This window comes from Sminthopsis crassicaudata, chromosome 2 (genome assembly GCF_048593235.1).
Source record: "Sminthopsis crassicaudata isolate SCR6 chromosome 2, ASM4859323v1, whole genome shotgun sequence".
Taxonomy (NCBI): domain Eukaryota; kingdom Metazoa; phylum Chordata; class Mammalia; order Dasyuromorphia; family Dasyuridae; genus Sminthopsis; species Sminthopsis crassicaudata.
The window spans coordinates 143,725,379-143,752,825 of NC_133618.1; the positions used below are offsets into that span (position 1 = coordinate 143,725,379).

The 27,447-nt window shown below is 44.1% G+C and overlaps 2 protein-coding genes and 1 long non-coding RNA gene across 8 annotated transcripts in view; 1 reads left to right on the forward strand and 2 right to left on the reverse strand.

The window, feature by feature from the left end:
• LOC141555003 (uncharacterized) overlaps positions 1-175 on the reverse strand; it is an 18,056-nt gene extending 17,881 nt beyond the window's left edge. For both annotated transcript variants that reach the window (XR_012486041.1, XR_012486042.1), the window contains exon 1: positions 58-175. This is a non-coding gene — a long non-coding RNA (uncharacterized LOC141555003). The remainder of the gene's footprint in view (positions 1-57) is intronic.
• The window catches only part of RHOBTB2 (Rho related BTB domain containing 2), a 25,884-nt gene extending 1,120 nt beyond the window's left edge, over positions 1-24,764 (forward strand). The window contains exons 2-10 of one of the 2 annotated variants that reach the window (XM_074287532.1): positions 4,241-4,442; positions 10,549-10,652; positions 11,014-11,199; positions 11,957-12,975; positions 13,832-13,950; positions 17,964-18,114; positions 19,172-19,260; positions 19,942-20,047; positions 21,480-24,764. In XM_074287532.1, coding sequence (XP_074143633.1) covers positions 4,251-4,442; positions 10,549-10,652; positions 11,014-11,199; positions 11,957-12,975; positions 13,832-13,950; positions 17,964-18,114; positions 19,172-19,260; positions 19,942-20,047; positions 21,480-21,697 — 2,184 coding nt within the window. In that variant the 5' untranslated portion in view covers positions 4,241-4,250 and the 3' untranslated portion in view covers positions 21,698-24,764. Of the gene's footprint in view, positions 1-4,240; positions 4,443-10,548; positions 10,688-11,013; positions 11,200-11,956; positions 12,976-13,831; positions 13,951-17,963; positions 18,115-19,171; positions 19,261-19,941; positions 20,048-21,479 lie in introns of those variants that run through there. The other variant, XM_074287533.1, reaches the window with a different exon arrangement.
• TNFRSF10B (TNF receptor superfamily member 10b) overlaps positions 23,421-27,447 on the reverse strand; it is a 34,833-nt gene continuing 30,806 nt past the window's right edge. For all 4 annotated transcript variants that reach the window (XM_074287534.1, XM_074287536.1, XM_074287537.1 and 1 more), the window contains one exon: positions 23,421-27,086. In XM_074287534.1, coding sequence (XP_074143635.1) covers positions 26,776-27,086 — 311 coding nt within the window. In that variant the 3' untranslated portion in view covers positions 23,421-26,775. The remainder of the gene's footprint in view (positions 27,087-27,447) is intronic.

Sequence of the window (27,447 nt, forward strand, 5' to 3'; positions counted from 1 at the left end):
TAACCCAGAAGTATTTCTGGATCCTACTAAGAACTACTTTTAATAAAAAGATCATACCTTCCCCTTATTTTTCAGGGCTCTCCTTTCCTTTTTTCCTTGTGTAAGATGCAGGATATGGGAGATTCTCCGGTGGGTTGCTAGGAGACAGAATAGGCTCTCTGGGAAATTCTGTAGTTTCCTTGACAACCAGGGATTGGGGCAGCCTCCAATGAGTAAACATTCTCTTGCTGTGGGTGGGACAAGGGGGCTTTTCTGGATTCTACTAAGTAGGGGTAAGGTTGAGATGAGAACCCAATGAAAGAATAGTCTAAATAGACCAGGTCTTGCGGGACTGAGCACAGAGATCTAGGGAAGCAAAGGGAGGAAAACCTGTGGGGGAGCACTAAGGATTTTTTAGGGGGAGGAGGGCTGCTGAAAGATTTTATTTGATAAACAAGGATGAAGGGAGTTAATAGGGGTTCATAATTTAGAGAATGGAGAGAAAATCACACTTGCATGTTGGGAGTTGGGGGGAAGAAACATGAGGGACTGAGTCTTTAAGGAGGGTGTTAAGAAAAAGTCTGGATTTCAGAAGGAAAAAAAGATCTTCAGAGGATGTTAACAAGGGTCATTGAGGACCAGCCACAGGAGCAAATGAGTAACTCACATTGTAATACTTTAGGATACGGTAATTATGATAGAATATATGATATATACTGATAACTAGAACAATGTATAATGATGTTTTGCAGTAGAAAGCTGTTTTTGTGTCTCAGACAGAGGTCCCCATTTAAAATAGGCCTGATTATGCTACCAGTGGCCTGACTTAATTGGGCCATCCTATATTATAGAGGGAGATGTAATTACATATATAGATATGGAATCTAGTATTATATAATGTCAGCATTACATAAGAAGAAAAGTAGCTCCTTTCATCCCAGAATCTCAAAGCAATTTGCTGATATGAATTAACCAAGACTCAGGGGACCTCATGAAGTTCTCATCCCCATTTCCCAAAAGGGAAGGTCACGTGCCCTCCAGGGATGTGAGGTGGTTGGTCCCACTCTGAGCCACTTTCCCTACTGAAACGGCAGTGAACAGTTTAACTGGAGAATATATGTTGGAGCTAGAGGATATCAGGTAGAATGTGGAGGAATAGTGAGGGAGTCAAGAGTAGAAATTTGAAAGAAATCCTGGTCAGTAGATGGGCAACAAAGGGGGATTTTAGATTGGACCAACTCCAGTAAATCTTGATGTTTGATTTTGTTGTACAGGACTTTTTCCTCCTTCCTCCCCCTGCCCCTCAGTTTGCTTCTCCTTAAATGTGGCTCATGTGGAAGTCACCTCCCATTGGAGTTTGATTCTCTAAGTGATATCTCATTGGTTAACTGTCCCCTGCTTATAACTGGAGTGTTGTGTAAGTTTCTTTGATTTTTTTCTCTCTCTTTTTTTTTTTAAATCAAAACCTCCAGTCCAGAAAGGAGGGTGGCTATACTAGTCTCAAGAGTCCAATCTGTACAGGAGAGCTAGTTTACCCTGGAAGCTCAGATATGAGGTTTTTCTCTTCTCACTAACATTCTCATTTCCCGAACCTAGAGTTCTCTGGGAGAAAATAACCCTGAATTTTTCCATGGTAGTCATTTTAAGTTGCAAGATTTTTGCGTGTGTGTTTGTTTTGTAATCATTATTAATTTTCCTACATTACCATTTGATATTCTGTTTTCGTTGTTTGTTAAGTGACTTGCCTAGGGCCACGAAGCTAGGAAGTGTTAAGTGTCTAAAGTCAAATTTGAATTCAGGTCCTCCTGACTTCAGGGCTGGTGCTGTATACACTGTGCCACCTAGCTGGCCCATGATATCCTGATTCCTAAAGAATTTTCATTATTTAAGCTCCCACTTCTCTGCCCTCCTCAACTTTCCATACAAAACACCTTCTACCCAAGTCTACTCACAATCAAGTAGAAAATACCTACTAAATGGCAGGAACTGTATGTATACTAGGGGTAGAATGACAGAGACAAAATTGAAAATATATGACTTCTCTCCCTTATAGTCAGCATCACTGTTCTTATTTTTATCAGAAACCCATTTAAAAAATATATATTCTAATTAAAGGGATGAAGAAAAAAGGGAAGAAAGGACTCTTCTCAAGGGGATAGAACTAAGTCTTGAGAGTGGAGAAGGAGTCAGTACTGCAGGATGAGTTTGTCATTCTAAATATCAGCCTGATGCCAGTTTTGGTAGGGGCATGTGGGGTGGGGCAGGGGGCACTGTAAGAATGTAGTCTACCTTGTGTTAGCTAATGGGATAGAGTGAACCGGGAGGAGATAACATCCCTGTAAAAATCCCTACTGTACTTTTTTGCTCAGTTGCACCCACTCACAAAAACCTCCGTTGCCATTGTTACTTGGATATTTTGGTTCTGCATTCCTGCACATTGGCACAATGTTACAGCATCCCAGGAGCCTCACAGGAATGTGGGAGCTTCTACTCCCTCCCTCTCAAGCTGGCCTGTAGGGTTGGACGGGTTGGGAAGATAGGCCTGTGTACTGCCTTCAGATTACTTTCTGCTTTTGTTAAACCTAGAACCTTTAATCCAGTTTGCTCCAGCTGCCAGCCAGGCCAGGACTGCCCAGCCTGGCTGTCCCTGTACACACACACTACACACCTGTCGTAGCTTGCATGCCCCATATACCCTGAATCCCCCCATGCCTCCTTCACCCTTTATGCCCTGCATGCATATACATACCATATAAGGCTGTACATGACCTAAACACTTTGTTCTCCTGCATCCCCTGCATGCCCCAAATCCCTTGTAGGCCCTGCATGGCTTGCTTGTCCTGCAGCCTTGGCTGCGTCTCACAGCCTGTGTGGCCTGCCCACCCTGCTTCCTGACCCTACCCTGTATGACCCAGGTGCCTAGAGTATACACAGGAATGCATGGGCATAGTGCCGGCTCAGCTTTTTTGGGCTTGTACCCAAGCCCTTCCCATTGGAGTGAATTCCCAGGCTACTTGCTGTTACTGCCATTGTGGAGCCTGGTAGGCGTAGCTCCCTTGAGGTCCGGGCCTCCCCATGCTACCTTTTTAAATGTCTCTCTGAGACTTGTGACATGGTCACAAGTACTTTCTGCTTGTTTATCTGAATAATGATTCCTCTTTCCTACTTCTGGAGTTTCTTCTCAACTTGGCAGAGAGGGAAACTTGGCAGGTGGGAAAGTAGTCACCCGTTACATCTGTACGTCATCTAGCAATTCAGGCTTAGGGTCCCTGGGAAGAGCATCCTTTGCTGAAATAGCCAGTCAATGCAGGGAGCTTCCTGCCAGGGACACCCCCATGACTAACTTCCAAAATGAGGATTCTTTTGCTGAATGAGTGCAAAGTGGGAGCTCCACCAGTTTTCTAGAACCAGGACAGAGGATGTCTGGGTGAGATGCCGAAGTGGGAGCCATGGGAAGAAGGGTTGTAGATAGGGCTTCTCAGCTTTGCCCTCCTCCTCATCCCTAGGTTCCTGATCTGGGCGCAGTGAGAATCCTTATTCTAGAAGCTTCCCCAGCCTAGGTTGGCAAGGGAGAGGGGGTGGGGAGAAAGAAGAAAGGGAGAGAAACTCCTGAAGCAGCATAAGCCAGGGCTCTGGGGAGAGGAGAAAGGGCTGCTAGCCCCAGGAAAGGTCTGGTAGGAGTTTCCAAAAAGACTAGAGGGGGAAGGGAAAGCCTGCTGCTGGCTTTGACAAGTCCATTAAATTTTAAAGTGGTTCTGCCTCCGTGCATGCTGGGAAGGGGTGGGGACCTGGCTGAGCATCTTCTCTCAGCTGTTTGCTGTTCTGTAGCCACCGCTGCGCTAGAAAGAGGAGGGCAGGGGAGAGCAGGGGAGAGCAGGGAGGAGGGACGGAGCTTTGTCAGACTGGCACTCCTTTGGTCCAAGTCAGAGGGACCCCACCCGTGCCTCCTCCCCCTCAGATGCCTGGCTTGGAGGTGAGCGCCTGTTAGAGTGGTCCCCTTATCCCAGCCATGGGGGGATCCTCGCCCCCTTCTTCCTCCATGCCGAGGTTTCCCCCTCAGTACGAATGTTGGCCCAGCCCCCAGAGCTACTCACCGCCCCCCTCCCCATCCTCGTGCAGGGGGAAGTTGCCCTGGGAGTTGTTCCAGCCCAACTCCTCCATCCCCTGTTGAGACAGCCTACTTGGAGTTCAGTACTTTTCTTAAAACCTAGGGGAGATGACGTGGAGAGCATCCCTGACTAGGCCTGGTCTTTTCTCCCAGGTCCCAATTAATGGATTCTGACATGGATTATGAGAGGCCAAACGTAGAGACCATCAAGTGTGTCGTGGTCGGGGACAACGCTGTCGGCAAGACCAGGCTCATCTGTGCCCGTGCCTGCAATGCCACCCTCACCCAGTACCAGCTACTTGCCACCCATGTGCCCACAGTCTGGGCCATCGACCAGTACCGGGTGTGCCAGGAGGTAAGAGGCACAAGGGGTGGGGCCTCCCAACCTGTGGCTGCAGGCTTCTCTGCCTAGTTTGGGGCTGTTAGCTAATAACAAGGGAAAAGCTTTCCCAGACATTAGGGAATCTGATCAATTTAGAATTACATGGAAGACTTAGCGTCAGTTCTCCATTCTCATTCCTAATCAATCACCCAACTCCAACTTGAATAGCTCCAGAAATGAGGAATTCACCACGTCTATCAGACCACTGTGGTACAGAGAATACTGCTTAGATTCAGTTGGATTTTGACTTCCACTCACTTAATTGGTCTTTGTTCTATCATCTGGAGCCATGCAGAATAAATATAATGTATCTTCCCCATGATAGCTCTTCAAATGATTTGTCAGCTGTCAGTTCCCCCTTAATGCCTTCTCTTTTCCATGTTAGACATCCATTCCTAGTTCCTTCATCCATTCCTCTTTTATTTTTAGCTCATTGTTCCACAGACACACTTCATTTGATCAATATCTTTTCCTAAACTATGGTTTCTCCAAACTGAATAAAATGCTCCAAAAAATATGGTCTTAACAGCTTAAGACACAAGAGGACCCTCACACCCCTGTCACTCAAGACACTATCCTATTAATTCAGGTTTTAATTGAGGAAAAGGCATTGCGGCATAGTGGATAGAGAGTTGACGGAGTTTGTAGACCCAAGTTGGAGGCCCACCTCAGTTAGATACTGTCTTTGTGACCTTTCCATGGCACAGGAAACTCTGTAAGACCATAATTTGCAGAACATTGCTGGTCTATATTGGTAGAGGTAGTTTTCTCCCTGTGAATTCTCTATACTTATCAGATCACAAGTCCAGGGGAAAAAATAAAGATTCAACTTTTAATTTTTGCCAAATTTTATTTACTGTGATTCACATTGAATTTTCAGTCCACCAAAATGTCCAGTTTTTTCTTTTAATGTGAACTAGCTTCATCTCTTACATCACAATTATTCAGTTGATTTTTTGAACCCAAGAGCCAAGTTTTTACATTTATCTCAATTTTTTTTATCTCCTGTTTCTCCTCATCCAATATATTAACTATCATTTCCAGTTCTATATCATTTCTAGTTCCAGTCCAGTGATATGTATGTTAGGTTCTGTCCCTGATGTTTTCTTTAGAAATAATTAATAAAAATATTAAATGCATTAGAATCAACGATAACTCTACTAAGGACATCTTTAGCTTGGCATTGATTTAATTCTCTTTGGCTGATTTAGCTAACTATTCTCATGAAGTCTACAGTTTTGCATCTTGTCTATAAGGCTGTCAAGGGAGACTTATTAAAATTATTGCTAAATCCAGATAGAGTCTGTCTTTTTTTTAATGATTTTTTTCATTTAGTATTTTTCCTCAGTTACATGTAAAAACAATTTTTAATATTCTCCCCCTTCCTCCCTCTCCATTCCACCTCATTGACAAGGCAAACAATTTGACATAGATTATACAAATAAAGTCCTGCAAAGCATTTCCATAATGGATCTTTTGTAAACGAAAACATGGACAAAAAAAGTTTCAAGGAAAATAAATCAATCTCTATTCAGATATTATCAGTTCTTTTTCTGGAGATGGGTAGCATTTTTCTTAACTTCAGAGTTATCTTGGATCGTTGTCTTATTAGGAATAGCTAAGTCATTCACAGCTGATTTAAGATCTGTCTTTGCAATTTTTTCCTCAACTATTAACTAATTAGAAAAGAAAATTATATTTTAGGAAAAGCATTTTTAATGTATTTTGTTACATAGATCCTCTGGCAGTTTTGTTAAAAACCTGAGAACTCCTCAGAATAATGTTTTAAAATTAAGGAAATGTTAAATTTCAATTGATTAATTTTCCAATTCAGGTTCCTGAATCCCCTGAAATCTCTCCAGATCCCTTAGAGGTTCATGGACTCCAATTTAAAAATATTTGGTCTCATATATAACGTACTCTGTGAACTTATGCCAACTCCCAGTAATCCGCATTTTTGTTTTGTAAATGTTCTTTGTAACGGTAAACCACTGCCTAATATTTAGTTCCAGAATTTTTTTTTTTTGCTTTCTTTTCTCTCAGCAAATTTTATTGGGGTCTTTAAAAAAAAAAAGTTACCAAAATTTCCTCCAGTATCCATTTCTTCTCTCCACTCCCAAAGAACCATTCCATTTAACAAATATTTTAAGACAAAATAATTTTTTTTAGTTTAAAATTAAAAAACCCAACAAGTCAATTCTAGAAATTTACTAATCCCTCTTTCCCACACTGCTTCCCACACTGCTAACATTCTTGAGTCTAAGTCAAACCAGATTAAAATGTTATTGGGAAAGATGTCAAAGATAAAAATACAATAGAACATACATAGAACATAATATGTTGATATGTGGGGTTTTTGAAAAGTGCTGGTAAAAAATATGGTGTCTTCTTCCTTTCTTGCTCTCCTGTAACTCTTTAAAATGATCCTTGTCAATAGTTCCTTGATCATATCCTTAAGTTTTTCTGGTAACCTAGGATGTAATTGAGCTAGACAGGTGATTTGAACTCAGAGAAGCAAGCTGCTCCCTTATTTCCTCACTGATCTTTAATTTTCAGACCTTTTCAAAGTGCTTTTGTTGTTTGCTTTCCAGTCTGAAAATTCTTCTCCTTGACAGAGAAATTGGAAGCCAAACAGCTGTTGAATAGTTAGTTCCATTTTCTCTTTTGTCATCTCTTAAATATTACAGCATTCTCACCAACTGCTGGCCATTCTCCTTGTTCTTTTTGCACTGAAACATACTCTTTCAAAATTTTTTTGTTACACGAAGCATTTTTTTCCGCAAGCCTCAGCTTGTTTTCATCTTAGCCATCCTGCTACCATTCTTATAGGACCTTGCCAAGATTTTGTTTTTTTTCCTTGATTATGTGCCATTTGCAACTACTACTATTATTATTTTGCCATCATGTAAAAGCTGAGCTAAACTAAAGCATCTTGTAAAGCCAAATTGGTTTCTTTAGAACTCTTTCATTTTCCTTATCCTTTTCTAATTAGCTTGTCATCTTTGTTCTTCTATCCTTCTTGAGCTGTCTTAGGTCATACCATCATAGAATCATAGGGTGACAAGATTTAGAATTGGAGGTTATATGGCCCAACCCTGTCCTTTGATAGGTAAGAAACTAACTGTGACTAAGTAGCAGATTGATGTTTTGAACTGCATCCCTCAACTCTAAATCCTACATTCTGCCTCCTAACAAGATTTAAATGTTTTGCTGATTGTAGTTTCTTGCTTCTTTGGGTTGTCTTGTAGTTTGGTTTTTATTTTGTTTTTACATTAGTTAACCTTCTGTAAGAAATTTAAAAAAGGGAAATGGATAGTGTTCATAGAGTCAGTGACTTTGGGGAGGGAGGTTGGTTTACAAGGTAATAGACTAGAGCTGAAAGAGCCTCAGGTGTCTCTTAGTTCTCCCCTCATCCTCCCCCTTCCCCATTTTACAGAAGAGAAAATGAGACCCAGGAAATTTAAGTGACTTTATCTCCCATAGCTTAGCCAGGTAGTAAATATCACAAGTGACACTTGAAACTGGGTCCTCTTGACTTCAAATGCAGTGTTCTTTCCATGGTATTGCTCTTATAATTACATTGTATGTACTTTTTATACTTGTAGTTAGGTGTTGCATTTCATTCATCCATTTATTTGTGAAGCAATCAGAATTAAGTGATTTGCCAGGATCACATGGCTAGTAAGTGTCAAGTAATGGTCATTTCTTTTTATTTAATAAACATTTTCTTAGTGCCAGAAATTCAAAAACAAAATGAAAGGAACCCCTACCTAGAGGGAGTTTACATTCTGCTTAGGAAGAAGAGAGTGTGAACATGTAAACTTAAAATACAAATATATGTATGTATGTAAAGTCATTTCTATATTTTGACCTTTGCTAATACTTTGGTCACATAATGAAGAAGCAGAACTCATTGGAAAAGATCCTGATGTTGGGAAAGATTGAAGGAAAAAGGAGAAAAGGATGGCAAAAGATGAGATGGATAAGTAGTTTTGTGGAAGCAATGAACAGGATCTTGGGAGATGGTGAAATTTGGGCTTGGAGTGTATTGGTCCATAATATTGCAAAAAATTGGACATGACTGAATGACCAAACAATAACAACAAATAACTAGTTGACTTGTTGATGATACAAGTATATGTAGTCAGCTTAGAGGATTCCCATAGGTTTCTCATTCTCTTTTTGGAGAATTGTATTTATGATTCAAAAGCTTGAAATTTCTGAGTAATTCTCAAGTAGCTCTTTCTCAGAATTTGGTTTTGAACTTCAGTGGCTCTCTAGTCCAACCCATGCTTGAGAAAGCCTTGACAAATGGACCTTCTGGACCTCTACAGAGAAGGGGAAGAGGAACCTGCCACCTTCCTTCCAGGCAGCCCATTCTCTTTTGGGATGGTAGTCATTGTTAGGAAGTCTTTACTGACATCACCTAAATTAGGTCCTTGACAGCTTTCACCCGTTCTGTTTTGGCCTTTTGGTGCCAAACAGAACAAGTCTCATCTTTATTTTCATATGACCAACCCTGGAATGCTTGAAAATTCTTAATCATAGATCATATATTTTCCAATGTCCTTTTTTCACAAAAATCTAGAACAAAGAAAAATTTGGGGAGGGCTTTTTGAATAACTGTATGTCAAGATACTGTATATTGTATATTGCCTTGTTTTGGAGGCTCTTAAGTCCTTAAGAGTTTTTTTGCCTTTTGTTCTTCTCTGAGAAAATGGTTTCAAGAATCTTATAAGAGTCAGCAAATCTTACAAGTCAGCAAAGATTTATTAAGCATCTTTATTGTGCCCAGCATTGGGTTAAATGCTAGGGATACAAAGAAAGGCAAAAATGGTCCCTATCCTCAAGGAGCTCATAATCTAATGAGGGTAGACAAATGAGTAAACAACTACCTACATACAAGATACAGACAGGATAAATGCAAGCTAATACTTGGAGGAAGATACTAAATAAAATGAAGGGGTATTTATTGGTTATTTCCTTCTTGGAAAAGTGGGGTTTTAGTTGAGAATTGAGGGAAATTAGGAGACAGAGACAAGGAGAGACAAAAGGAAATAGCCAGTGAAAAAGTATCATAAATAGGGTTATTTATTGCCTTGTCAAGCACAATGATAACTCCATCAGTTGTTATACTTGTGTCACATGGAAGACTTTTGAACCTTTCATCCCTTTAGCTATAGCTTTTCCATGCCTTCCATTTACTTCCTATCTTTTCTTCACATGTTTAGAAACTAATTTTTATGTCAGTGGTGCAAGTGAGATGACATGTCATCCTTTGCTAACATACAGTCCAAGATGATGTGGCCACTTTTCTCCCACTATTTTTCTTGCTTGTATCTCAACTGAGTCTTTTTGCTCTGGATTGAGTTCAGAATAACAATCCCCTTCTTAAAAATGAGGCAACCAAATGGTGCTGTAGATGTGGTCCTGGATCTGATGTCAGGGATACCTCAATTCAAATCAGGCCTTGGACACTTTGCTAGTTGTGTTGAGTTTCCTCAGCTATAAAGTGAAGACAATTAACTACATCCCCCACCCACCCACCTGCCCAGGGTTGTTGTGAAGATAAAATGAGATAGTATTTGTAAAAGTGCTTTGTAAGCCTCAAAGTGCTACATAAAACTGAAAGTTAATAAATTGGTGATCAGGAATAGAAATGTAGGATTTAGGAACCTGAAATTTTGTCCTAACCCTAAGCTGCCTTAGAGCCCTAAGTTTTGGAGGCCCTCGTATTTTTGGAAGCAACTGACAGTAAAGAATTATTTTAAAAATAATGGGTACAGATGGTATTAAAAAGCCTTTGGCCCTTGTCTACAATAGACAAGTAAGTAAAGCGAACTAGGACTGGAAGCCTGGCAAGAATACCTGTATTCTCACTTCTTCAATACTGCTTTAGAATTTTTAGGGTTTTCTTTTGCTGTAAAGGTTGTCCTTGGTATATGTTTTATCCTTTAAAAAATGTTGAGTTAGGGGAGACCCAAACTATTTGAACTATTCAGCACTCTGCTTCTAGGGTCCTTTATAGCTGATTTATAGATGGATCTTAAACAGATTCTCTTTTTCCTCCTTCTTAAAGGTGCTGGAACGTTCCCGGGATGTGGTAGATGATGTCAGTGTGTCCCTTCGTCTTTGGGACACCTTTGGAGACCACCACAAAGACCGTCGCTTTGCTTACGGGAGGTAGGACCAGCCCCTGGCTGCCTGCAGGGAGCCAGGTGGGTGGGTTTTTCTCCCTTCACTGGGGAGGGGGGTGGAGTTGAGGCACCTTGAGCTTCAGTATTCCAAGGAGGGGAGGAACTGTAATATCAAAGTTCCTCAGGGTAAAAAAATATGTCTGGGTCCTCATATCTGATTTTCTTGTTATAGATGTGCCCATAGATATTGTTAAAATGTTTTCTTTGTGTAAAGCTGGAATTTCTCTTTTGAGTGTTGCATTTGTACATGTGTGTGTGTATATGTGTATGCATGCATATATGTTAACACTGTCTGAAAAAGGTGACTCCCAAATAGCGCACTACTTCTTTGTCATCCCTACCTCCAGATCCGATGTTGTGGTTCTTTGCTTCTCCATTGCTAATCCCAATTCCCTGCACCATGTCAAGACCATGTGGTACCCAGAAATCAAGCACTTTTGTCCACGGGCTCCTGTCATCCTAGTGGGATGCCAGCTGGACCTACGCTACGCTGACTTGGAAGCCGTCAATAGGGCCAGGCGCCCTTTGGCCAGGTAGAGGGATCTGGAGCAATCTAGGATGGGAGGGTAGTGGTGCTGACTTTCCTCTGAAAAGAGCTAAAAGAGGAAGCCTTGGAAAGAATCAAGAGTGAAGAAAAAAATGGGAAAGAAGAAAAGGGAGGCTGGAGATGGTCAAAGGAGGAAAATAGATTATGCTCTTAGGTGAGAAATAGAGGGAAGGACCCAAGAGCAAGGAGGTCTCAACCATTATCTCCTTTTTATCTGCATATGCTTTTGATATTATCTGGAGTTGTAAACTAGAATTTTTCCCAGTCCAATTTCACATTAATTCATTCAGCAAATGTTTATTGAGCTAGCCTTGTGTTAGGCATGGGGGATTAAAAAAAAAAAAAACTGAGAAGATGTATTTATTACCTCAAGATTTCAAAATCAAAATTAAGAAAAAGCATAATAGGATAGTCAGTGGTTAGGTGTAGACACCGAGTATCCCGGGAGAAAGTAAAAAGTAGGCTAGCATGGACAGGAACTGCTTCATGGAGGAGGATGCTGGGTTAATCTAAAGTGTATCAAGTTTAGGTGGGACAAGAATAGATAGATAATTTGGATAGGTCAAAGACCAGAAAGGGAGCAACCTGAGCCAAGAGTCCCAGGGGAGGCGTACATGTGGGAAGGCCTGCTCAGGGGGATCCAGATGTTGAGTAGACTCCCTGGCCTTTGGGATGAGTTTAGGGGAAAGCTGCTCCCTCCGTCCACTCCAAACTCCCCATTTCTCTCTCCCCCCTCCCCCCAGGCCCATCAAGCCAAATGAAATCCTGCCTCCTGAGAAGGGCCGAGAGGTAGCCAAGGAGCTGGGTATCCCCTACTACGAGACCAGTGTGGTGGCGCAGTTCGGCATCAAAGATGTCTTTGATAATGCCATCCGGGCAGCCCTCATTTCGCGTCGCCACTTACAGTTCTGGAAGTCTCACCTGCGCAACGTCCAGCGCCCCCTGCTCCAGGCTCCCTTCCTCCCCCCAAAGCCACCGCCTCCCATCATCGTGGTTCCTGACCCTCCCTCCACCACTGAGGAGTGTCCTGCCCACCTCCTGGAGGACCCTCTCTGTGCGGACGTCATCCTGGTGCTGCAGGAGCGGGTGCGCATCTTTGCCCACAAGATCTACCTCTCCACCTCCTCCTCCAAGTTCTATGACCTGTTCCTCATGGACCTGAGTGACGGAGAGCTGGGGGGATCCTCTGGGTCAGGAGGCCCCCGTTTGGAGGAGCCCCAAGTTCACTCCGACCACCCCCACCACCATCACCACCATCACCACGGGCGGGACTTCCTGCTGCGTGCAGCCAGCTTTGACGTCTGTGAGAGTGCAGAGGAGGGTGGAGGTCCCGGCCCAGCTGGGCTTCGAGCTTCCACCAGTGATGGGATCCTTCGGGGCAATGGGGCTGGCTACTTGCTTGGGCGCGGCCGGGTCCTCTCCTCTTGGAGTCGAGCTTTTGTGAGTATTCAGGAAGAGATGGCTGATGACCCCCTCACCTACAAGTCACGACTGATGGTGGTGGTGAAGATGGATGCTTCAATTCAGCCCGGACCCTTCCGGGCCGTGCTCAAGTATCTCTACACCGGGGAGTTAGATGAGAACGAACGGGATCTCATGCACATCGCCCACATTGCTGAACTGCTGGAAGTGTTTGATCTGCGCATGATGGTTGCCAACATCCTCAACCACGAGGCCTTCATGAACCAAGAGATCACTAAGGCCTTCCATGTCCGAAGGACCAACCGGGTCAAGGAGTGTTTGGCCAAAGGCACATTTTCAGGTATGGGGGCAGAGTGGGCAGGAGAGTTGGTGAGAACATCAGCAGTGGGAGTAGTGTGAGGAGCCAGAGAGGGACTGTCTTCACTTATGTTGCTCTTGAGTCTTGGTAGGCTCACAATGGGCCTTGGTTTGCTCCAGCTTCCTTCATGATGACCCTTAACGGGAAAATCAGGGCTGTCCCAGTCCTTCCTGAGCTAGTGCATGAGTGAAAAGGCAGTCACTGCTTGGCTTTAAGCAGAGCCCTTTTCCCCCCTGCGCCTTGGGTTCCCTTCTAAGCCCTCCAGAGGCTATCTGCCTCCCTTCTGATGGCATCATTCATTTCCTGTCCATCAGCATCTCCTTTCTTCTGGAAGGTGGGAAGGCCTAAGACAAGGGAGATTTGGAATCAGAGTTTTGCTGTTAAGTAACTGGGACACTTACATTTCTCATGCTTTGAATCACTATATGTCATCTAATCCTTAAGCTTTGTAGTAAAAGAACTTTGGGGTCCCTGGAATGATAGCTTGGGTACTGTGGAGGTGAGAGCAAGGAAATACTGAAGCTTTAAAGAGAGGCTTTGATTGCTGGCAAAACTATTCTGGCAGCCCTAGAAAGTAGTTCTTTGTTTTAAAATTAAATTTTATTTTCAATTAAAGATCTCTCTTATCCTACCTCCTCCCACCCCCTGTTCAGAAAGCAAAGAACAACAACTGTTACAAAGACATGTATAGTCAAGCAAAACATTGCTGCATTGACCATTTCAAACATGTTTAAACTGTTTTCCTGGTTCTGCCACTTCACTTTGCCTTAGTTTATACAAGTCTCTTGGGAAGTAGCTCTTTTAACCTTCTCTGTAAACTTTGCTCTTTCCTCTGTAGATGTGACCTTCATCCTGGATGATGGGACCATCAGTGCTCACAAGCCGCTGCTGATCTCCAGCTGTGACTGGATGGCTGCCATGTTTGGAGGGCCATTTGTGGAAAGCTCAACAAGGGAGGTGAGGATTTATGGCAGTGTGGTGTGAAAGGGTTCAACAAGGGAGGTGAAGATTTATGGAGGTGGTGCATCAAGGGAATAGGCTCATCAATTAGCAAGTATTAAGTGCCTACCGTGTGTCCACATTGTACTAGGGATAATGCCTGTTTAGGCAAATAGGCTAGTAGAGACACAAGACAAAAATTTATGAAACAGCGAGAACCACCTCAGTGTGTCAAAAATAGAAATAATCTCTTTTGCCCTTAAACCTCTTTCCAGATTCCCCATTTCTGTTGATGGTATCACTATTCTAGTTTTGCCCATACTTGAAAATTAATTGGTAACCTTTGAATCTTTACTTTTCATTTATGACACTGAGACCCATCCATTCTTTGGAAATATGTCTTGCATCCATCTTTTTTGTGTTCTAAAGTACCACTTTATTTCAGGTCCTCATTAGCAGTCTCACCCATATTCTTGGTCATTCTATCCCTGCCATCAAATTAGTCTTCCCAAAACCACACACAGGTCCATCTCCTCATCTTAGAAACCTTCCACTAAATCTTCAACATAAAGAAGATCCAACTCACTTCCAGTTGATCAATGATGGACAGAGGTAGCTACACCCAGAGAAGAAACACTGGGAAGTGAATGTAAATTGTTAGCACTAATATCTGTCTGCCCAGGTTGCATGTACCTTCGGATTCTAATGTTTATTGTGTAACAAGAAAATGATATTCACACACATGTATTGTACCTAGACTATATTGTAACACATGTAAAATGTATGGGATTGCCTGTCATCGGGGGGAGGGAATAGAGGGAGGGGGGGTAATTTGGAAAAATGAATACAAGGGATAATATTATAAAAAATATATATATATATAATTTTAAAAAAAATTAAAAAAAAAAAAAAAAAGAAACCTTCCACTGCTGACAGATCAAGGCCTTAACTCCTCCCTGGCAAGTTGGTCTTGCCTCTCCATCCCTGCACCTCTCCTTTTGCAGCCTTTCTCACCTCTGTTCCTCCAACTGTCTAGCATCCCCTGAGATAGGCTTGGCTCAGTCTTGAAGCCAACTCTTTGTCCATAATAATAGTTGCATTCTTATAGAGATTCACGTTTACATAGTGGTGCTGAATGAAAGAGGTATTTATATTTTATAGGAAACTGAGGTCCTGAACTTCAAGGGAACAGCTTTGAAGCTCATGTTCCTATGGAATGCTAACGTTTGCAAGATTTTTTATTTTTTAATTTTGGTTATAACTACCCTGTAAGGTGGGTAGATAGCACTAGCCCCGTTTTACAGATAAGAAAACTGGGGCACTGATCACATTTGCAGGCAGATAAAACAAGGAGGGATGGCTAACAGTGGATGACAGGATCCAGAAGAAATTTTGGCAGTCGAACATTGGGCTGAAAATGTACGAAGATGAAATTTTAAGAGAAATCAATCTAAAGCCTATCACTTGGGTCTGAAAAGTTGGCTTCAAAAGTAGAAGTTGGAGGCTTGGTTAGACAGCAGTTTGTCTGAGAAAAGATCTGGGTGTTTGAGAGGATGGCAGAACTCAATGAGTCAGCAGGGGAGATGGCAGCTAGAAGTTAAATTTGATCTCAGGCTGGTTAAGGAGGACATTGCTTAGGTGATTCTGGCCAGTTCCAATGGTCTTGTGATGGAGAGAGGGAAATGTGAGGACTGAGTGTGTTTCACAACATAGTATTTTCATCTTTTTGTTGTTGTTGTGGCTTGTTTGCATTTTATTTTCTTTCTCATTTTTTTCCTTTTGATTTTTCTTGTGCAGCACAATGATTGTGGAAATATGTATAATATTGGATTACTTGCCCTCTCCCTCTGGAGGAGGGGATGGGGAGAGGGAGAAAAAAATTTGGAATACAGTGTTTTGCAAGGGTAAAATGTTGACAACTATCTGTGCATGTGTTTTGAAAATAAGCTTTATTTTTAAAAAAATTAAAAGGATAACATCGCTTCAAGGAATAAGGAGATGGCTGTCCTCCTTGTCTCTGTTCTATAGTCAGATCACATCTGGAGTGTTGTGTTCAGTTCTTAGGAAAAACAGTAGTTAGCTGGAGTGACTAGAGTAGAGCAGCTGGGATGGTGACGGAACATGCATTTATGCCGTTGTGAGGAGAGAGAGAGGTTTAGTCTGGAAAAGGGGAGTAATGGGGAGACATGGTAGCAGACTAAGTGTTTCAAGGGCTGACATGTGGAAGAGGGGGTAGCCAGGTGGTGCAGGGGGACAGTGCCAGATCTGGAGTCAGAAAGACCTGAATTCAAATGTTGCCTCAGATGCCAACTAGCTGTGTGACCTTGGACAAGTCACTTACCCAAACTTTTTGCCTCAGTTTCCTCATCTGTAAAATAAGCCAGAGAAGGGAATGGCCAACCCCTCCGGTGTCTTTGCCAAGAAAACCTCAAGTGGGGTCATACTCAGATTCTACTGAAAACAACTTAAATAGCAGATGCCTTTTTTCTTGGAGATTAGGAACAATGAAATCATAAAGGGCCTCAGAGCCTGAGCCTGAGTTTTCCAAAAGTGGAACCTCCCCCGCCATTGGAAGTCTTTTACCCGGCAGTTCTGCGTCTGGCTGCAGTCCCTCCCAGCTGACAGGACTTGTATGTGGTCTCACAGCCGGCAGGTGTGCGGCTTAACCTCCAAGCAAGCCTGCTCTTCATCTCCACTGCTGGATCTCACTGCCCCCCCGGACTGTCCTTCCACTGCCTCGCCTTCATCACCCTACTGCAGAGGGAGGCCCCGTCCTGGAGCGCCCAGCTTTAGTTCCCCCTTCTCCAAGGGGGCGAAGCTCCCTCTCCTGCCCCAATGATAACACCGCTGGGTACATCTTCCTTGTTTTGACACTGGATTTTAGAGGGTCTTGTCTCAGGCTTTCTCAGTAGCGTTCAAAGCAAACCCTCAGAGGAAGGCCGACGCCTCGGTATGAGATGCCTGGAGTAAAGACAGGACGTTAGAAGATGGGGGAGGGGAAGTTGCAGGATGTTTATATACAGCGTCTGTGGACCGCGGCATGAGGAGGAAGAGAGGGGGCTCCTGCCGCGGCCCGACAAACCCAGCCTCTGCCGACCCCCTCCTCTCCCTGGTGCTTGTGGCCAATACCGGGGTCATACCACGATGGCTCGGTGCTGCAGGGGAAGGCGCGAGTTTGGAAGGGAGAGAACTGACATCGCACGTTCGGGTGCTCCCTGTCTTCGATGTCACCGACAAGGAGACACCATGATAGTGTGCCGAGGGGAGTCCGCCACTAGCGGGCCCTGAGAAGTCTGCCCAAGTTTCCAGCGCACCAGGCAGGAAGAAAGGAGGAGGCTGGGGCCGGAGGGTCCCCAACTGGACCCCAAGTTCTTTACAGAAAGGGGCTTCTCTATATTCTCTACCACACTAGGTAAAGGTTGGGCACACAGCGGGTGCTCCAAAAAGACATTCAAGAAGTGAACTACCGAGTGTTAGGCAGTGATAGAGACCCCAGTGACAGAGGGCGGGAGGTAGGGGCAGATGATCCGCGTGGGCAAGAGTTGACATTGGCACCCCTCCTCCCCTTCCCCCCACCCCCTTTAATTCAGCAACCAGTGGCCTTGTTGTGGGCTTCAGGGCTGACGGGACTCGTCTGCTTGTGGCCGAGAGCATGCCGGGAGGGCCTGCGACTGCTCGTCCCTCTGCCCGATCTCGGGGAGGCCGGCGGGCTCCGGGGCTAGCGGGTCCTCCGGAGCTCTGCAGGACCCCGCTGAAGAGGGAGCATTTTTCTGCGGCACAGCCCCGAGGGCCACAGGGCCGGAGCCCGAGGCGGAATCCAGCCGGCGCCGAATCTGAAGGAGGTCTCCGCATGGGGGGAGGGGGGTCTGAGCAGGTGTCCTACTTTGAAGGGGACTACCTGTGCAATCTACAAACAGGCCTTTGTCCCGGCCTCCGCGGGGGCGGGGGGCTGTGGGAGCAGTGGGGCCAGACATTTATTAAGCAGCTGCTGTGTGCCGCGCCGCGCTCATCCGGTGGTCTCGGCCCCGCAGGTCATGTTTCCCTACACCAGTAAGAGCTGCATGCGCGCGGTGCTGGAGTACCTCTACACCGGCATGTTCAGCGCCAGCCCGGACCTGGACGACATGAAGCTCATCATCCTGGCCAACCGCCTCTGTTTGCCTCACCTGGTTGCCCTCACAGGTAACGCGGCCCCTCCCCGCCCCCACCCTGCCTCTGGACTGCGGGCGGTAGTGGATCCAAGGGCCGCGGGCTCGTCCACTTGTAGAACTGGGTTGGCAGCGGAGCCACAACACGTTTCTTTTTTTCATTTTTAATAGTTGGCTGTTTATTTCTTCATAAATAGTTCTAGTTCCAGCAGCTGCTACGAGGTTGAGGAGTCGTCCTGGGACTATGGACTTTTGGCAGTTAGGTGGCGCCATAGTACAGAGAGCCTCAGGCACTTACTAGCTGGGCAAGTCATCTGCCTGCCTCAGTTTCCTCATCTGTAAAATGAGCTGGAAAAGGAAATGGCAAACCACCCTAGTATCCTTACCAAGAAAACCCCAAATGGGATCACGAAGAATGAGACACCCCCGACACTCACTCTTTTAAAGCAGCTATACTTGCGATAAGTGTGGCCAACTAAGTAAAAACTACACAGCCAGCATCCAAGTAACCCAGATCCCATCCTCAGAACCACCCTAGGAGACGATTCAGGAAACTGAGGCAAACAGGCTTAATTAAGTGACTTGCCCAGAGTCACCCAGCTAAGTAAGTGTCTAAGACCAGATTTGAACTCGGATCTTCCTGATTCCAAGTCTAGTGCTCTTGCCTCAATTCTGTTTTTTCTATAAAAATGGAACTTATTAAAATGGGGAAGATAACTATTTACTGGGAGTTTTTTTTAAAGGATCATGTAATACAATTGAGAAGATTTAAAGAAAATATGTGTAATTAAGTATATCATTCACTAAGTTTTAGCTGTTATACAATGCAATCCTGGTTTCCCCCTAAATCTGAGTAGATTTCGATAGATTTCCAGACTTTTTGGCTTGTGAGGTTTGGTTCTTGGTTCTATAGGATGCCCAGGCACTCTTGCCAGGTACCTAACTTAGCCTTTTTTCTTTTTATAGCTATAAAAGAGCATGCAAAAGCACTACGGCCCCTCTTACAACCTTATGAATAATTTGTACATTTGTATGGGCCTCTTGTCTGTGCATCCGTTGCCCTAACTGGTTCCTCTGTGTGTTTGTCACAGAACAGTACACGGTGACTGGACTGATGGAAGCCACGCAGATGATGGTAGACATAGATGGAGATGTCCTTGTGTTCCTGGAACTGGCGCAGGTAGCTGGGGCTGGGAGAATGCCAATTACTCAGCATCCCACTTCTCAATTGGGGCCATCCATGCAAAAGGTACTACTCACAGCTGCCAGAGTGGTCTGGAGAAAACAAAACCTATCTCCTGAATCCATGCACTCACCTGCCTGGCAAGCAGCAGCCAAGGCGCCCCTGGAGGTGGTCTAGACAGAGGGCTCAGTCTTAAGGAGGCAGAGGCCCCCACCTTTGAGGGACACACAGACTAAACTACTCACACAGGCTGCCTTTTAACTTCCCACAGAACAGTGCCTAGAATCCTCTTGGCACTAGTTTCTTTGGGGTAAGGCATTAGATGTAATAAGCCAGCCCGTCAGTCAGCAACATCTTACAGCCCATTAAAACAGACATCTTTCCGGGTTGGTGACTGACTTCAGTGGGACGGTGGGGAGAGGGTGGAGAAGAGGAGAAATTGGAAGTGTAGGACATGACTAGGGAAGCTAGACCTAGGTCATTCAGCTAGTAGGACGACATTTGAAGCAATTTTGCCCAAGTTGGCAAACCCTTAAGATGATGAGGAAGGAACAGAGATTTCAAAGGTTCCGTGTCTCTCTGCTCCTTCATCCAGAATTTTACTTTTGAAGAGGAGTGTCTTTAAGTCAACTACTGTAACATCTGGTTAAAAAAAAATGTGTTTTGTTCAATTCCCAGTTCCATTGTGCATACCAGTTGGCTGACTGGTGTCTCCACCACATCTGCACCAACTACAACAACGTCTGCCGGAAGTTTCCCCGGGATATGAAGGCCATGTCTCCAGGTGAGTGCTCTCAGTTCCCCACCTTCTTACCCCCACTTTGTCCCTTTTTCTGTAAGCTATGGACCATTAAAATCATGGCTAAGCCTATTCTCTGGGCCCAGGAATACTGGGAAACAGCAGTCCGGTCTTTAATAATAATAGCTAGCATTTATGTAACACTAAGGGCCAACTACTATGCTAAGTGCTTCACAATGATTTTATCATTTGATCTTCACAATTGTGGAGGTAGGTGCTACCCATTTTATAGATGAGGAAACTGAGGAAAACATATCAAGTAACTTGTGCAGGGTCATTTTTAGTTAGTGTCAGGAGGCTAGTTGTGAATTCAGGTCTTCTTAGTGTAGGCCAGGGACTCTATCCCTTGAGCCACATACATTAGCTGTATGGGAGGAAGAGTCATTGGAGCCTATGATTTTGAGATGAAGGCAACCTTTAGGATCTTCAAGCCTAGGAGTTTGGATTGAGAGTGCCTGCTTGTTGTGCTGGGCAGAGGTTGGGGCCCCAAGATCCCTCCATATTGCAGGAGTGCAGCCCAGGCCAGGCCAGGGATTATAGGGGTGCTGATGAGCTGGAAAAGGGCCTAGGATGGGGGGTGAGAGGGGGAGCAGTAATTAAGCTCAGTATTCTTCCCAAGGTGGTGTAGTAAAAAGAGCATGAAATTTTGAAGCCCAAAGAACTGGGTTCAGACTCCGCTACTCATATTTTCTGTTACTTTGGACAAGTCATTTTTCCAGTGAGGGGATTATTAGTTTCCTCATCTTCAAAATGAAGGAGGTAGATTTAGGCCATTCCCCAAGGTCACTTCCGGCTCTAAAATCTCAGATCAGTTCAGATCTTTAACTTTGAAGATAAGGTTCACAGGAGCTGGTTCTCTCTAAGTCTGGTGAGAGTCTTGTCCACTACACCAGATGCCTCTCAAGGCATCCTTCAAGACCAGGTACAAAAAGTTGACCTGCCCAATGAAGCCATCTTAGGTTGCCCATCTTTTTTTTTTTTTTTTTTTTTTCCTTTTTTTTTTTTTTTTTTTTTGAAGAAATTCAATTTATTAACATAAAATAAGAGGAAAAATCTGTGCCATGCACCTTTGGGGGTGAGGAGGAAGTGTCAAAAGACATGTTACTGTTTCTCAGAAAGACCTGAGAAACTCACATAACAGCACTCTAAATTTCTTCTGAACTCTGACAATAGTGACAGTGTCTACTATTTCCAAGCTGCTTTACACATAGTGTTTATGTTTTCTCCTAGACTAAGAACTTGTAGTAGGCGGGGATTGTGTCTATTCATCAGTCTGTCCCCCCCAGGGTCAGCTGCACACCCAGAAGGCAGCCAATAACAGTTATTGATCTGGAGGCTCTCCCCGAGCTTGGAAGGTGTGTCTTTAGGGATCTTTCGGCCTTTCCTTATTCTAATAAGTCCCCATTGTACTATGCAGAAAACCAGGAGTACTTTGAGAAGCATCGATGGCCACCCGTCTGGTACCTAAAAGAAGAAGATCATTACCAGCGAGCCCGGAAAGAGCGAGAAAAGGAGGACTACCTCCACTTAAAGCGACAGCCGAAAAGGAGATGGCTGTTCTGGAACGGGCCCTCTTCACCTTCCTCCTCAGCAGCTTCCTCTTCTTCCCCTTCCTCCTCCTCAGCTGTAGTTTGAGAGCTGCCTCGACCTTCCAGGACAGCCCCGCCAGGGCCCCCCCTCCTCTCTACACCTGCCCCAAGACCCTCCGCCCTCCTCCATCTGCATTGCCCCTCTCCCCACACCAGGGACAAGAGGACCCATGAGGGTGGAGCAGATCACACCAGCCAAACCATCTCGACGGAAGGGAGGCCTGGGGACTGGCCGAGGATGGCAAGGAGCCCGAGGTGCCGGGACTCTCCGAACCAGGCATCAGGGAGAGCCGAGCCTCAGTCATCCATCCTCTTTGTTCCCATTTGGGATTTGGAGTCTTCGTCATGACTGGATATCCATGAGCCAAGGAAATCCAAGTTGTGATTTTTGTAGAGGATTTATTCTTTGAATGGGGAGAGGGCCACAAACTCCTTGGTGAGAAGACAAGGTTTTCTCAGAACTGACTTGTTTTCCCAAAGGACTTGTAGTCTGCAGATGCATTGGGGGAAATTGGACTTGGGGCTGAGTTAAGCACTGTCCTCTGCCCCACTTTTCCTTGTAAGCTAGTCTAGGCTACATCCTCCCTCCATCACTAAGAGCCGCTTCTCTTGCAGTGTCTGAGAGGAAGATGGCAGGAGGGCCAGGAGAGCTTTCTCCCCACTTATTTAGATTTGGTTTGGTAGACCCGGGAAGCCCTTGTCATCCCATTAGAATTAGAGCTGTTCAGAGCTCCCCAGACTAGAAATCTTGATGCCAGTGAGAGACTCTTCCCTACTTCCCTTCTCCCCCAAGGCTTAGAGAAAACTCACTGGACAGAAACCCCCAGGAAAAGGGAGGATAGGAAGCATGGGAGAAGGGAGAGAGAGTATTTAACTACCACCAACTCATAGGACTTAGAACCAGAAAAGGCCACCTGTCCAACGGCCTCCTTTTACAAATGAGGAAACAAATTTAGGGGGCCTTAGGTGATTGATCTAGAGCCACGTGGGTGGGTTTGTGGTAGGGCTAGGATTCAAATCTAACTACTCTGCCAGGACATACTTCTCACTGGCTCTTCCCAACCTCGTTTTGTTTTTTTGGGAGAGAGATGGGGTGGAGGGTGGGAAAGGTTACAAAGGAAGGCAGACATAGCAAAAAAAAAAAAAAAAAAAAAAAACAACCAAACCTCTAAATCCCCATCAGATTCTACAGAATAAAAAGCAGAAAAAGCTAACTTGATATTAAGCCAAACAAAAGCCCCCTGAGGCCAAGAGAGAAGGTTGTTGAAAAAAAAAAAAAAAAAAAAAGATTGGGTTATGAGAATAGCTCCACAGCTGCTCTTCAGGTAGAAATGGACTCGCCTTTACTGTTTCCTGACTTAAGGGAACCTTGAAGAAATTGGAGGTGGGAGTTCTCAGCTGAGCTGGAGAGGAGCATTTGGCCCTTCAAAGCCTAGCGATTGACTCTCTTCTGCCCACAGTGGCTTTTGTATTCTTCCAGACTGACCCTTTGGTTTTCCCTTCTCTGAGACTGAAAGTCACACACCTGGTCTTCACTGGGTGGTACTTAGAAGTATTGTGTTGTGTGTGTGGAGGAGTGCTGAACAGGAGTTGGGGAACTGGCTTTCCCTTAAATGTATGGCACCGTCCCCCCCCACCCCTCAATTTGGGAAGAGTAGAAAAGGGATAGTGTTAAGATAAAACAGAAGTCCACTTTGAGAAATAGGGCAAGGTTGTAGTTCTGAGGGGAAAAGAGTGATGATGGCGCCTGCAGCCCCCATGGGGCAAAAGGAGGGCTGGCAAAGTTCCTTTCTCAATACTCCTTCCCCTAATCTTTTTCCTTAGTAGCCTGACTTTTGGCTAATATTTTTGGTAACCCTAAGTTTTAAATAGAGGCCTGGGAGGTAGGTTGAAACCCCTCAGAGACTTTGCCTCTTCTGGGAAACTGAGACAGGCCTATCTAGTAACCTACTGTAGCAGTCTAGTTCTGGGATCCACAGGACAGGTGAGGCAGAGGAAGGCCTGGGAGTTGGGAGAGTTAGGCCGAGGCCGGAGAAATGGCTGAGGCTGGACTGACCGGCCTCCTAGGCTTACTAGAAAGCAGCCTTGTCCTAGGAGAACAGTTGAACTGTGAGGACCACTAGTGATCCGTTTTCCACGTACACACTCTCCCCAAGGTTCCGTTTCCCAAGCTGACTGGTCACCTTGGCGATGCGCAGCCCCTGCTGGCAGCCTCCTCTCCCTGTATGTGCAGGCGCAGGGGCGGAAGGCTGGTGCTATGTTGACAAATGCTGCTTTACCCTTAGTATCTCCTTAAAAAAAAAGGGCAAGTCTGAGTTGAGGGTTGCAAGCCTCTCTACATAAAAGGGCAGGGAAGAACTGATCTTCCCCAGGCTTTCATAGAGCCCACAGACCCCCAAGGCAGAAAGGGAGGGTGGGGGACTGGATGAGGACTTGCCCAACAAAATATGAAAAGATGGAGGGCTCTGGAAGACCACCTCATGACAGGGAGGTTGCCAGAGAATTTCCAGGTCTGCATTTGGAGTAAGAGGCTAGGAAGTCAGTTGAGGGAGAAAAGGAGAGATCCAGCTAAGCAATTGGAGTTTTCCTGATTGGAAAAGTGACTTCTTCCTTTTCAAAGGCTCTTTTCCTACGTAGGTCTGGATAGAGTCTAGGAAGAAGAGAGGAGAAAAAGGGAAACTTAATGCCCAGTGAAGGACAGTTACTCCCTCAGGGATCCCTCTCCCCTTCTCCCCTGCTGTGCCCTCAGAGCCAATTTCTATCTCACTCTGGTCCAGTTTGTGGCCTGGGGTGCCAATCTTGCTGAACCAGCCCTTAGAGGGTGGACATACTCTGACCCCTAGCAGCAAAGCAGATATACCTCTCTGCTGGGGGAAGAGATGGAGATATTACCCTCACATCTCCTCAGCCTTTGAGATGAACTCCAAGAGTTGGCAAGTGTTAATGTAAACTCATCCATGCAGGGCATGGCTGACCAAATTACAGAGGAAAAGGACTGATGCTACTCATTGGGAGGTGGGAGGGGAGGAGAAAAAAAAAAACCCTCTTTTTATACAAGGTTTCATATTTAATTTGATCATAAATTCATAAATACATAACTATTTTATACACAATGCCATTGTTATTGTTCTTGCTCTTCTGGAATTTCCTGGAGTTTCTTGGACCAATTCTGAGAAAATAGGGAAGCAAGAAAAAATAGGGTCCTTCCATTTACAATTACACTTCATTAGTAAAACACTTAATCCTACAGTAAGTTAGTGAATAAAAGGTTCCCATTTTCTAGTCACAGCTGTTTTCTGGTAGGATCAGAATTCAGTGATCCCCTAAGCTTGAAATGATCCCTAAGATATACAAGTAATCCCTTATCCTGGGCAGTAGTGTCTGAGCAGCAGGACATTTCAAATTTTTCTGCAAAAAACAGCCTAGTTAATCAGTAGTGAGATTTCATTTGGTTTTTCCTTCCTATTCATCACTTAGCATCTCCAGCCCACATCTGGCCAAGGGAGACAGATTAGGTAAAATCTACTGACAATGTAAGGGGACTACAGAACATTCGCCAAAAACTTTGGACACAGGTTCTACAAAGAAAACCAGCTACAATGAAATCCTTATCAGGAGTGAAGAATATATGACTGGGAGGTATGAAAAACAAAAGTGAAACACCCCCCCACACACAAAAAAAAGATAAGTTTCTTGTTCCATAGTTTGAAACAACCAGAAACAAGCTGCCTGAAAGGGTCCAACCTACCCATATGAATTGGGAAACTACTGGTTCAAAGTACAAAGAAAAGTAGACCTGATTCAAAGTCTGATGGTCTGTTCACAGTTTGGGTTTTTTTTTTTTTTTCCCCTGAGGTATTTGGAGTTAAGAGGCTGGCCTGGGATCATACAGCTAGGAAGTATTAAATATGAGGCTGAATTTGAACTCATTCTCCTATCCTGTCCAATACACCATCTAGCTGCCCCCAAATTTTTTCTTGATGAAACAGACCCAGAGTAAAGTGCTTGTTCGCAAAGTTCATTGGTTCATAGTCACATAATTGTGCAATGAGGACTAGAAAGAACCAAGTCTTGTGCTTATTTCCACTAGACTACAATGAAAGACTTATTCAAACAAGTTCATTTTTGTAGCAGTTTTCAAAGTGCTTTTGAATGTTATCCTCTTGATATGCATGGAGTAAAGATAGACGTGTGTTATCCCCATTTTCACTAATTAAAAAGTTATTGATCAGATAAGTGAAGCCACTTGCCCAGGTCACAATACTATATTTGGACTTAGTTACATAGTCATAGTATTTTTCTTACTGCAAAGAATTTTTTAAAATGACACCTTAAAAAGACACCACTGGATTAAAAAAAGACATTTCTAATTTTTTTTTTAAGTATAGAAAAAAAAAACCATTACTGTAACCACCTGTATTATATCTTAGGCCTCAAAACAAGCAACACTTACACTGGGCAAGGGTTTAACACAGGGTCAGCATATTGGTAATACTGTAATCATATATATGTAAACAGATAAGACCTTGAAAAATCACAGGCCTTCAGAATATGGCAAGATTTCAGGAAAGTAGCTGTTGATTACTTCCCCAAAACCCCCATTCTCCAGTTTCCTCCTTTCACTGTTTTATCCAAAGTAGTCTAAGAGTAAAGTAACTGCAGAACAAGAGAATAGTTTCTCCAGAGCACAGAAAGGAAAAATCTTCTCTTTGGCCTGGAAGACATTTAGACATTTTCCAGTTTCCATTTTTTTTTTTTTTTTTGCAGTTGATGCCCCACAACCAGTATCGACACAGGTGAACATACGTGAACATATAGACACAAATTTTAAGATAAAAAATATATAAATAATCCCTACACATAATTCTTACCTGCTACCTCAAGGCAGTGCATTCTAGGGCATGCAAAGCAATGATACATTGATATCCATCTTAAGACCAGAAACCCCATGAGAAACAGCCCCTTGATCAACTATCTCTTGGTTTTACAAATGGGGGAAAACATGAATCCTTAGAAGTCAGGTATCTGCATATCCTTCATGTCTGGTGATTCTTTGTTCATTCAAAGTTAATGTATTCACAGAATAAGAAGGGTAGTATGTATCAATTATCTGAAGCCCCTTCCTTAATTTGTCTTTTCATCCTCTCTTTCCTGATAGATATAGAGGTTGCTCTTGATGAGTCTGTCCTGAATGATTTCTCTGGCAGCTTTTTGTTTTATCTGGTCCAGGGTCTTCAGTAGGCAATTCACATTGGCATCTTTGCCTGTTTTATTCAGCCATGTCATAAGCAGTCTATGCGGATGTTCTTTAATATTCGTCTCAGTTTCTTTGGCTAAAAGGATGTCATTGTCACTCAGCCCCAGCTGCCTCATGTACTTGTTCCAGGATCCCCAAGGTACCTCCTCTTCAAAGATATTAAAAGACTTCATCAAAGCTAGAGAAGAAATAGTTAGTTTGGGGTGAGGAGGAATAAAAAAGACTTCTAGGAATATGAAATAAGAGTCAATGAGAGTAGCTGACATAGGAACCTTTGTCATATAACTTGCATGTTTTAGGACTGCTCTAAAGGGGACTGAAAAAAAATCCAATTAAAAGTTTGACATAGCTACTACCCTCACAGGAATACAATTTAGCTAAGAAAACTAGCAGTCTGCAAAAAATGCCAATGAATGCTATATAGAGTGACTACTTCAAGAATTTGGGGAGGGAAGTGGTCATTGTTGGAATGGATTAGCAGGGAACAGAGAGGAATAACAAAAGGAAGCTACAAGAAACAGACTAAGCCCTTTTGGGGT